This window comes from Sebastes umbrosus, chromosome 15 (genome assembly GCF_015220745.1).
Source record: "Sebastes umbrosus isolate fSebUmb1 chromosome 15, fSebUmb1.pri, whole genome shotgun sequence".
Classification (NCBI taxonomy): Eukaryota; Metazoa; Chordata; class Actinopteri; order Perciformes; family Sebastidae; genus Sebastes; species Sebastes umbrosus.
Window position 1 is genome coordinate 1031875 of NC_051283.1, and position 12731 is coordinate 1044605.

The 12731-nt window shown below is 40.9% G+C and overlaps 1 protein-coding gene across 1 annotated transcript; it reads left to right on the forward strand.

Moving 5' to 3' along the window:
- The first annotated feature begins 202 nt into the window (after window positions 1–202).
- LOC119503624 (glyceraldehyde-3-phosphate dehydrogenase-like) lies at window positions 203–12477 on the forward strand. The gene is made up of 12 exons (XM_037795489.1): window positions 203–361; window positions 698–743; window positions 6256–6355; window positions 7372–7481; window positions 7575–7665; window positions 7782–7897; window positions 8317–8398; window positions 9136–9287; window positions 9431–9509; window positions 9821–9904; window positions 10246–10343; window positions 12078–12477. The coding sequence occupies exons 2-12, from the start codon at window positions 721–723 to the stop codon at window positions 12145–12147; spliced, it is 1005 nt and encodes a 334-aa protein (XP_037651417.1). The 5' UTR covers window positions 203–361; window positions 698–720; the 3' UTR covers window positions 12148–12477.
- Window positions 12478–12731: the final 254 nt, after the last annotated feature.

The window sequence follows — 12731 nt, forward strand, 5'->3', positions numbered from 1 at the left end:
AAGTTAGTGAGTCAGGTGTGTTAAGGTGTGTTGTGTCTCCTCTCAGCTGCTCTTTAAACTCCAGTAAACCTGTTTAAACTCCTGTCAACCTGTTTAAACTCCAGTAAACCTGTTTAAACTCCTGTAGACCTGTTTAAACTCCAGTAAACCTGGTGACTCCTGGTTGACTCTTTCCTGCTGGACGCGGGTTTAACAGGCAGCTGCACGCGACCTTGACATAGTGATGGGGGGCGTGCCCGGCGGTGGCGGCGGCGGCGCGCGGTGGGTATAAATGGCAGCGCCACCTCAGCTCGTCCCCCGCGTTCACTTCTCCCTCTGAGGACCAGGACTGACCAGGACTGACCAGGTGCCTTCACTGACGGTACACTTTATTCAACTAACAGAGGCTTCTTCTGTTTTGAAGAGACAAACTGTCAAAAAACGGACTTCAGGGGATTTCATCTCATAATTCCTGTGACTTGGTCTTCTAATTAATCTGTATGCTTCTTTCAAAAAAAGTTAGTTAGTCCAAAATGCTAATTTTCTCGTTTAAATTGAGTATTTCTGCATTTTGATTATAGGTTTTAGTGAAGTAGTGTATTATTAGTCTTCTGGAGTCCTTGTTGCAGCTTCATATCTTTGCATGATGCTCTGTTCTGTGTTGTTTTGGGATCAAATATGAATGAACTTTGTCTTAAACCTTCCCCCTTTCTTCCAGTGAGGACTAGAACATCAGACAACATGGTGAAGATTGGAGTCAACGGGTGAGTTGGTGCTTTTTATTTAGATTTTAGTCCCTCAGAAAAGTTCTCATCTTTTTCCTTCACATTAGTGTAGTGGTGTCCTCTGGTGTGCAGGTCTTAGTGTAAAGCTGTCATTAGATGACATATGAAGAAATGCTTCTCTACAGGGGCACTGGAAACCTTGAAATGGGATGTTGAAGAAGCACATATGTCAGCAGGAGTCTGTGCAAACACACAAGGTGGCATTTATTAATACAAATATAAATAATAATAAAAAACATTATTTCTATAGCGCCTTTCAAAACCAGAGTTACAAAGTGCTTCACAAAAGAAAGAAATAAAAGAACATCATACACAGAACATGCAATAAAAACAGGGACTTTTGGTCAAACATACAGAGATAAAACAAAATGTAAAAGATGTTTTATAAAGCATTTTTAAAAGACATTATGTACCCAAAAAACTTACAATAGAAGAAAATATTCATATTTAATTTTCTTGGTGGAAGTGTTTGATGAGTGGAAATGATCTTATAGGCATCCAGAATCCTTCATCAGTTCATCCTCATGTCTACAGAAACGTGACACTACCATCCGGCAGCTTATTCAGTGGCATTAGAGGCGTCTGAGTGTTGAAAGGCTGCAGCAGATAAACAACCTCTCTGCTTTTACTGGACTTTTTTGATATTCTGGGTTTTTAGCTGCTGCTTCCTTCCAGAAGGACGTGATGTGAGGCCGAGTGTCTTCATTTCCTAAATCACTAATAATAGAATATAAGCAGCTGTGGGTGTAAAGGTCCTCCAGCCTCAGGACCTCGACAATGTTTCTGTGACCCTCCACTGATTATCTGAGATGAATTAATTCACCATGAGAGCGTGATAGAGTCGGTTGAAGGAGAGGAAATTTGAAAGTAGGATGTGATTCAATGAGGAGATGATTTCTCTGAAGTAGATGTTAAATTGATGCTTTGGGTGTCTTATAAAGAACCAAAACGTTTCTACATATCCTGGATTAAATGTTCATGTTCAGGGTTCAACGTTAACGCCCGGTTGGGCAATTGGGTTTGAAACCTACTTGCCTAAAGGTCATTTTCACCTGCCCCTATACAAGTTGTTTGATTTATTAGCAGTTATTGGGTAATTCCATAATCTCCTCCAGAAAAAAAAAAAAATGTAATTCTTTTTTTACCATTTACTTGATCAGACAAGCCCAACCTGGCATTTGACTTGCCCCGGGCTGAGCCCTGATGTTTATTATATATGTTATTATGTGATATTAAACTGCATATCTTTGGGTTTTGGACCCAAACTACTTGAATATGTCACCATGAGTTCTCGGAAATTGTGAATTTTCAGCATTTTCTGACATTTGGTAAACTAAATTATTATTAATCGAGAGAATAATCAGCAAAATAATCAATTAATGAAAATAATCATTAGTTGCAGCCTAACATTACATGTCCAACAACCATGTAAAACTTTAAATCCATGAGTGGAAAGTATATAAAATATATTTAATTAACTAAATGATATAAATGTAAAGTCAAATACTAGTATCTCTAAGTGCTGAAGTGTCCTTGAACAAGACACTGAACCCCAAATTGCTCCTGATATGTGCGCTTTTATAGGGAATAAAAGTTAAGTGACTAAAATAAAAGCATTTACCCAATGAATGCAACACAACATAAAATAAAAAATGAACAAGTATTAATTATCTGACAATCTCCCCCACAATAATCCTTAAAAATAATAGTTATTTCCCTTTTATTTGAGACTCTTTCTCTGTCTCTAACTGCTGCTGGACAGGACTTTGGACAGGACCCGTCTATTCTCTGGTTATTTATAGTCCGCTGGTGTTGTGGTGTCACGGTTGGCGTCCCCTCTTCTTCCACACCCTTCAGACCCTCCAATCTCGCTGCTCTCCTCAGCTGTCACATTCCTTCTATTCTCCCCTCGTCTATTTTTAACCCTCTAACCTTTCCGCTGACGGTCAGAGATCATCCGGCCGGTGGTTTATAGACGCTGCTCAGACTCGGAGTTCACCAGTGAAACATTTCCTCCTCCTCCTCCTCCTCCTCCTCCTCCTCTTCCTCCTCCTCCTCCTCGGTGAAGCAGCTGCTGTCGAGCTGCAGGGAGATTTAGCTCCTTGGTTCTGGCCTCGGATCAACACCAACACTGAGCCTCAGAAACAGAAGATGGGCTCGGGTCTATTCTGGCCTTCTGGCTGCTTGGTGGCTTCCCAAAACTAACACCGTGAAACTCTAATGTGCGCTGACACTTTTCCCTCAGGTCCGTTCTTCCTGTGAAGTAAAGCTGAAATGTAGACAATGAGGTTTATGATTGACAAACTGGGTTGCATATCCTCCCAGTAATCGCCTGGGGTTTCCTCCCACTGCAAAGACCAGCAACTTGGTTATTAGAAATACTTCTGCCGCTGCTCTTGAGCACGGCAAAACAGTAGTTGGACCCCAGGCACTGCCCTGTGGCTGTCCACTGTTACTGGAGAGATAGCATGGTTCAAATACAGAGCAAAGGTTTTATAGTGTTGTGTCAGTAATTTGCCAGATTTGAGTTTTTTTCTACTTTTTGACATTTCTAAAGCCTCGGTTAAGCCCAAGTTCTACTTTGGGCGTCCGTGAGGGTTTGCACCATCTGATGATGAAACTTACATCGGATGTGAACCAACATGTTCTCACAGATGTGGACAGTCAACATGTTCTCATCCCAACTCGTCACATATTGATGCTTAGTCAGGACCCCTTGACACACTTAAAACAAAAACACTTAGCTTTAAGATTACATATCATGGTTTGGGTTCAAATAACTATGTTTTTGTGAAGTGAAAGTGAAACTTAACATTGTTGTTGGTTTCACACGGGTCTCCTGGATGAAAGCTAAACTATGAGAAACATTAATTAGATTAGTTCACCTTAAAGTGAAGTTTTTTAAATCTACACTCTACTGCTCAATATTGATCTATTATTAACTACATCAGAACTAGACATTTCAGAACCTAGTGCAAGGCAGCTTGCATTGGATGGAAGGCTAACCTCTTGCTGTTTCTTATATATCAGCCTTACATGACTGCATCAGTTAGGGCTGACCCCAATGCTTTGAAGCTTCCACCGTTGCCATGGTAATTGACCTACAGATCAGTATTCCAATGCTTCCTTTTTTGTTTTGTATTTATATACAGTAAGTATGTAATAATAATGTATAGATCCCAAAATAGCTCATGAAATAAGGAATAACCCCACAACTTTATTCATTATTCATATTCAACATGAGTTATTATTAGTTATTCTCAGACGGATATTGCTGTTTGGTATGTGTAGAGGTGAATGTGTACAGTAGTGTGGCAGCGGCACTGTCCCGCAGCTTAAATGGGGGAGATGGAGACAGAAGAACATGTCAGCCTGCTGCGCCGTGCTGCGCTGTGACGCGCCGCAAAGCTTTTATTTCTCGATGAAGCTTCGAAGCCCATAACATGGTCGGGACAGCCCTAGCATCAGCATGAGTAGTCAAAGAAAAGGTATTTTGTGCATGTATGTAAATGTATAGAGCGCATATTGAGATGCACTGTCCAAGCTGCAGTTAGCAGTTGAGACAGCACAGCAGTGTTATAATGTGCACATAAATGCTACCAAAGGATAGTGGATAAAAAAACATCCAGCGTCACCTGAGAAGCTGCTGTTGTGCCGTTAGGTTGCATGATACAAATATAAAGTATAATTGTAGCAACGACCTTCCACCATCTGCGACAACCTTGTTACCAAGAGCAGTTTGAACTTCCTGCTGCACTCTGACCTTTCTCTAGATAGACGGGGTCTCTTCTGTTGGCGTGCAGAGGGTGTGATTGTCTGTGTCACCAGGTTCAAACTGTCCCATGATGACAGTCAGTATGTAACGTGACTCCTGGAGACATGCAACGTTACATAACAGGACTCAGATTGTACAGCACAGTGTGGCAGCATTTCTTTTCCTCTGGATCTTGTGAGTGCCCTTGAGCCAGGCACTAAAACCCCTCATTGCTTCAAGTGACTGTTTAACTTGATTCCTGATTCAACAAATTGGTCCTTTATGCTGTTTTGTTACGGCAACACAATGACTTCTGGGAAATTTAAACAGCCGTGTTGGGAGTGGAGATCCAGGCAGGTTCTCATCATTTCCTAATCAGCGAGTTAACCGACATAATCGGTCTTTTCCTGAATAAATGCAGTTATGAATGAGTTATCTGCACACATTCACGTATTTAAACTAAAGAGAAGTGTGCGTGACTGCAGCAGCCTCGTCTGTGCTCTGATAAAGGTTCAACAGTACGTTCTTATCACATCTCCATTATTTCTGTAGTCTGGACAAACTGAACTGAACTTTACTTATTATGTGGCAACTCTGCTCTCTGCCCACTGAATTCATTTATTATTAATTTATTTACATAAAAGTTATGAATAGGACTTTCATACTAAAGTGAAAAAACTTTGACAGCAATATTTCAAAGTCTGTGATTCCCTCCATAGAAGTGGCAGCTCTTGAGATGAAAGTCCCTCAGCTAATTCTCTTTTTTATTTGGTTCACTTTAATTTGTGCACTGTGAAACACCAAACTCAATAGAACACCAACCAGAAGTATCAATTTCACTCTGATTGGGACTAAATATGGCTTGTGAAAGCACCCTTAGACTAGTTTGAATTTGAACTTTTCATTAAAGTCAGATGGAGAATGTATCATTAACAATGCTAGGACTTCCCTTTAACTGCCCTTTAAACACCACCTGCCTTCAGCCAACACATTAAGCTTTCTCAGGCTCTCCAACAGAGCCATTTATTCCACATTAGTTGAGACGTATCAGGAGTAGACCTGAGTGGACTTGGACAGTTACATCTCTATTTTCCTGTGGTTGATGTGTGACCTTTTTATAAGTCAGTCTGTGTCGTCCTTGTCCTCATGTCTGCGTCCTCTCTCCTCTCTCCTCCTGTAAGTTCAAATGAAGGATGTATGAGATCTCTCCTCTCACTCTCTTTTTAGTCTCCTTCTTCCAGTGAAGTGGTTAATATGTCTAATAAAAATCGGTCCCAACACCCCTGCCCTCCGTTCTTTGCTCGCTGTCTGACCTGCTGCGACGGCAGCCATATTAGGCGTAAACAGGCTTTGGGCTGCCGTGCCAACCATTGTTATCTTCAGTCAAGGTTGGCAGGCCTTCCTTGTATGGCCCTGCTGTCCTCCGCTGAGACTCCCATATTAGTTTAGCTCCCAGTGCCACCTGCTGGTCAGAGAGGGGAAATGTGGTGGGAGGTGGATGAAGCAGTCTTTTCTTTTGCACCAAAGCTGCTCTAAAATACAATATTGCAGACTTCACAGGCCAGACAAAACATCTGCTCAAGAGCTTTTACTCAATACATATAATCTTTGTTTCTTTTATCCATGTTTCATGTCTGTCAAATAAATGGGCTCTTTTACGCACTGACCCCGCTGTGATGCTGCTGAGTTTCACTTCTCCACGCTGACTGCATCCTCCTGCATCCTCCTGCATTTCAGATTCGGACGTATCGGCCGTCTGGTGACCCGTGCCGCCGCCACTGGAGGCAAGGTCGAGGTGGTGGCCATCAACGACCCCTTCATCGATCTGGACTACATGGTGAGAGGACTTCCTGTACTCACTTTTTTCTGAGAAAAACTGTTTTGATCATTTTGTAGTTCTCAAAGCCTTTCCAAAGTTCATTCTGGGAAAAGGTATATATTTTAGGGAAAGCACAACCCCGTAAGCTAATGGCTAAGTGTAAAAGGTGGTCAAGTTAAGTCAAATTTGTCTGCACAATCATCTTTGGGTTATGGGGAGTTATTAAATGAGGGGTTTTAAAGCATTAAGTGAAGGCAGAGAGCTAATGTAAAGGTTTGGAAACCTACCTGTGGAGATGCTACACTTTGATTAAAGATGCTGTTCTTTGATTATTTCTTATTTTATTCTAATAGGTGCAGATGTTAAGCCTATGAGACCCACATAGAACCATTTTCGTCTTCTTTAGAGGGGTCCAGGGTGTCTTTAGGGGGAGACAGCAGGTCAGCAGTAGATGTCACATAGAAGTGGTGTACATCATCTGAAAGCTGGAACCTGAAGATTAATCTGAGATGAAGCTCAGCACCGTGTGTCAGAAATAAACATTAATCAATTAGTTAATTAAAATGTGTACAAGGGTTTAGAACATGATGATGGTCATCCTCATGCTCTATTATGTCTCATAAATTGTTGCAGCAATTTTTGCGTTGATACCATTTGTTACACAGACTTGGTGCTAAATTTAACCATTTTTTACCACTGGAGAACTGATAAAAATGATCAATAATTCCTCCAAAATACCACAATAGACACCAAGACCTTGAGGAACACCAGAGAAAAAGACATGCTGTGATTTGGGATCAAAAACTTTTGACATGACAAAATTTCGCCTAAATTTTGAAGTGTTATTTAGCGCCTTTCCTGACTAGTTAAGGGAAACATGACACCACACACAATGGATTCATCAGGTTTCCTAGTTTCATATGATACCAGTACCAGCTTTAAAACTGAGCCCACTACAGCCTCTTAAAGACAGTAAAGTGTCAGCGTGGTCTCAGAGGGTTAATACTTCCATCCTATCTGCCCCCCTCCTGCAGGTCTACATGTTCAAGTACGACTCCACTCACGGCGTGTGGAAGCACGGAGAGGTGAAGGCCGAGGGCGGCAAGCTGGTCATCGGCAAAATGCACATCATGGTCTTCCACGAGTACGCACTTTTACATTTACATTTGATCAGCTTTACCTACGAGTCTGTTTCCAGCACTGTTTAACCTCTGTTATGTGTGATGTAATCAAACAGGAAGGACCCTTCCAACATCAAGTGGAGCGATGCTGGCGTTGACTATGTTGTGGAGTCCACCGGTGTGTTCACCACCATCGAAAAGGCCTCTGTAAGTTCACCAGCTGCTCCCAGGCTGACCATAACTTAAATCAAAGGGTCATCATTTAAATTGCATGCATGTTATTTGTCACATTCCGACCTTTGACCCCTTGTGCGTCCCTCTAGCTTCACCTGAAGGGCGGAGCTAAGAGGGTGGTGATCTCCGCTCCCAGCGCCGACGCTCCCATGTTCGTCATGGGTGTCAACCACGAGAAGTACGACAACTCCATGAAGGTTGTCAGGTGAGTCGCTGCTGATTCTGGATCTGAAGGAGTCACGTTTCTATATTTTATAATCGACACGGATGTTCAGAACATTCGAGTTTATGTAGCAACAGATGGTAAACTTCTAAAACTGTAGTTTGATTTACTTTGTAGTTTTAATCTCAGTTTTATTTCATGATGATGATCTTTAGTTTTGGACAGATTTAGGATCAGAAGAGTGACGTCCTGTTAGTGTGACGCAGCATGTCAAGTGTCATCAAACTTGGCGAGGACAGATGTGAACATCTGGATGCTTTTAGATGCTCTGCCAAAAAAAGAATTGAATGTCAAACCAAGATCATCTCTTAAAATACACTGAGTGTCTGTGCACTTCTGATATAAGTGGCACCTTAACTTTGTGTCGTTGGTAACATGTGGTCCCTATCTCGTCTCCATAGCAACGCCTCCTGCACAACCAACTGCCTGGCTCCCATCGCCAAGGTCGTCAACGATAACTTTGGCATCGTTGAGGGTCTCATGGTAAAGAACTCCGACATTTCATTGATTTAGATTACACACAACGACCTGACATGTGAAGGAGGATGCGTGTGAGTGCCCATGTAAATGATATTACTATATCTCTGCGCTCCCCTTCCACCACACTTTATTTTATATTAACTTATTTGTTTATTTAATTTATTATTATTACTTTCTTATCTTTGTATTATTATTGTGTCTTTTTTATTATTCTTTTCTATTCTTTCTTTTTATTATTATTATTATTAAAAAATTGGTTTATAAACTATTGTAATAAACTGTAAATTGCATATATGAAAACAACCTCAAAAAAAGGGAAAAAATAAAGTAAAAAAAATAAATAATAATAATTACACACAACACTCAATTTATGAGATCATTTTATAGACCACATCAACAAAAGCTTACTTGGTCTGACCAGCAGCCAAAAATAGCCAAGAAAAGCAAACGTTTTTGCATTTATAAAGCTGAAACTAGCAAATGTTTGCTATTTTTACTTGAAATAATTGGTCATCCATGTTTTTTGTTGACTCATATTCTTGAAGTAAATTATATTTCCTCGTGTTTAAGATGAGCACAACCTAAATTCACTAACTTGCTGGTATGTTAGTATGTTATGCAGTTTATTGCTAGAACAGATTAGCATTTCCTAAGACACAAGATGTAATCTTAACAACCTTATTCAACACATAAATGATGAATCGGTCATTTAATGAAACCCTCTGCTCCCTCTCCTTCAGAGCACAGTCCACGCCATTACTGCCACACAGAAGACCGTTGACGGTCCCTCTGGTAAGCTGTGGAGGGACGGACGTGGTGCCTCTCAGAACATCATCCCCGCCTCCACTGGAGCCGCCAAGGCTGTGGGCAAAGTCGTCCCCGAGCTGAACGGGTACGATTCACCTTCACCTGGGTTTTTTATTCAGGGTCAAATCGAGAGCGAGATCATCACGGGGAATAAAACAACTCAAATCATCTGTATCTGATGTGTTTGGATGTTTTTGTATCTGACTCTTGACGGTCTTATTCTTACAGCAAACTGACCGGTATGGCTTTCCGTGTCCCCACCCCCAACGTCTCTGTTGTTGATCTGACAGTCCGCCTTGAGAAGCCCGTAAGTATTTCTTAGCCTTTACAATACATAAAGGTTTAACCAAATGGCTGCTTTACTTTAGGAACAAATATACAACTGATCATTTCCTTTTCCCCTTATTTAACTAGATTTTACATTTTTATTTTTGACTGTTAATTTTGGGGCTCAACCTTCCACTGAATTTTGACAGATTTGTCCTTCACAGCCCTCCGTTGCTTTGAAACATAATTCTGTTATTTAAACTTTGAGATGCTATCCGACCCACACTTTATAATAACCACTTAAATCAAGTTGCCCTTTTAAAACCTAACCCTCAGTTTACCGTCCTTCAGGCCAAGTACGACGACATTAAGAAGGTGATCAAGGCCGCTGCTGAGGGACCCATGAAGGGATTTCTGGGATACACAGAGGACCAGGTACAGAAAACATGTCCATATATTCCTAGGAGACAATCACCATGTATGATTTGATGTTTTTATGAATGTGTGTAGAGCCATACATGAGCCACTAGATGGCAGCACATCTAGAATAACATGGCACATCAAGGACTGAACTGATAAAGGATCTTTAAACTGAAAATAAATAAACTGCATTTATAATCCATAAAGCCAGATCTGCAGATATTTGTAATTGATGCATGTGTTAGTGTGTGGCCCGGCTACTGACCCATATGTATCCAGGATCAGAAATGACATACTGTACAGTAGCACTGTACCTGTGCATGTATAAACAGTTGTGTCTGCCTCTTTGTGCTCAGGTTGTGTCCACAGACTTCAACGGCGACACTCGCTCCTCCATCTTTGACGCCGGCGCCGGCATTGCACTCAATGAGCATTTTGTCAAGCTGGTTTCATGGTGAGTTCACAGTGTGCAGCGCAGCGGGATCGTTCATGTCTCTGAACCCGTGTAGCTGCAGTGTAAACACTGATCAGCTGATGATGTTTATGTATATACAGTAATTAGGGAGGAGGAGGTTCCATCTTCGTTTAGTTGGTGAAGCCGAGTAGTTCTTATTCAGCTGCTCTTCTACTGTGTGAGGATGTGGGTCATTCAGTAGCTTTTCCACTTCAGAGGAACAGAAAGTTTCCATGCAAATTCAAATAAGACGCTTATTTTTGTTCTTTGGGAAATGATCCCTCCATGTCGCTGCATCATGCAAAAGACAATTATTTAAAAAGCCCATTTTCATCAAACCAAACACGACAATTGATGGTTTGTATTAACGGTGTGTGACTTGGACCCTTTTCTTTATTTTGACAAGAATTATATAGAAATAACTTCATATGACTCAAATGGATGGATGAGAAGTGGACGATGGAATTGAATTTCTAATGACGTTCGTACAGTATCAAGTTATCCATCTGCAAGTGGAGAAAACAACTGATATTGGTTGTTTAAAACTTTTGCTCTAATACAAGTCCACCCACTAATGGTACGTGTCCACAGGCGGAGGGATCACCTCGCTTCCCAACATTTGACGCTTGATGTGCTGCCACTAGGCACTAGGCACCTGATACTGTTTAATGGAAGCTTTCTCTCGAGGGCTGCTGCTCCCGGCTCTCAAACCGTAACTAACATGGCAACTTGTTTGGAAAATTCTTTCTTGTATATCACGAAAATAGTTCACAGAAATGTGTTTCTGAAAACGTTTTAGGCAAGAAATAAGCCATGCCGTTGCTGAGTCTTCATTTTAGTTTTTCAGGAGTTTCCAGAGGCGGTGAGTTGCACCAAACGCCCCTGATTTGCATAAAGTAGTCTAGACGTCACCTTTATGCAGATGAGGAGCGGCTAACGAGACGCCCCGTATCTGGAAACGCAACTCTACGCTACCAGAATGCATTGCACAGCTGTTTACTTAGACAATGAATGGGAAGTGTGGACATGTACCTTAAGGAGCACTGAAACATTAGAAAGGAAAGATTAGATTAGATTAGATTTCCTTTATTGTCATTGTACAGGTACAACGAAATTGAGTTTGCAACTCCCCATCACATACACGATGCATTAAAAGACAGTCTATAAATACAGGGTACTGTATAAAGACAGCTATGAGGTCAGTGACCAGTGTCGTATGTGTAAACTGTCGTAAAGGGCAGTAAAAGTAAGTAGACAATCTAAAACAATATAAAAGACCATGATTATAATAAATAATTAAATACATAATAAATAAAATTAATTATTATTAAGCATCCAGAGCATCTTAATTATTATTAAGCATCCAGAAATCACACTTGCAGTCCTTGTCGGGAACAATTTCTTATGGAAAATGGTATATAATACAATGGCACACCCGTAAAACAGGTGTGTTGGAGAGTAAAATCTACTGCGTTAAACACAACATTTATTAAAGAAGCAGCTATATTTTGCTCACATAATAGATCCAACAAAGATCTATAAACAAAGTGTTACTGCTTCTTTATTAAAGTCTGTGCTGGCAGTTGAATTCGAATTTTGAAAAATCTTTTTAAAATGTTTTTCTCGCTCTACAAACCATGCTTCTGTCTATTATGACAGGTTTTTACTTTCATGAATATCCCATATATCCCACTCTCTCTGTAACCTCCATCTGTGTTCCCTGTTTGTCTGCAGGTACGACAACGAGTTCGGCTACAGCAACCGTGTGTGCGACCTGATCCTGCACATGTCCACCAAGGAGTAAAGTCATCGTCCCTTCCCATGATTCCCTCTTCCTTCACCTACAACTGGATGCCGTGCCATCCGCCACCGGGAGCAAACATCTTCTACGACAAACTGCTACGTGCAGCTGATAATAATAATAATAATAATAATAATAATAAAAATAATAGCTTTTTATATGATAAAGTCCCCTCTGCTCTGTCCAGCAGTGAGGACTGCACTACGCAGTGTTCGTAGACAGGATTTTCCATCACTGAACGTTATTGTACTGAATGATCTGGTTGCACTAAACATGCACACTGGCTCCTTTGCACTTAACATGATAATAAAGTCCTCCGTTTGTGGAAAGACATTCAGTTGTTATGATTAGTGTGTGTACCTCTCTGTAGACAATAGGTTTATTTTGATTATTTTGAATGGATAAGATGAAACTGTCCATGCCGCTCCTCCTTCAGTGTCTATTCATATGCTGCTACCTTAACCCTTGAAATAGAAATGGAGGGTGCTGTCTAAACACGTCACTCCAAATATCTAGTTTAAACAGAGGGCTGTTGAGCATTTCCAGCCAGAACACTAAAGCTGTTGAATAAGTCCTGTCCAGACAAG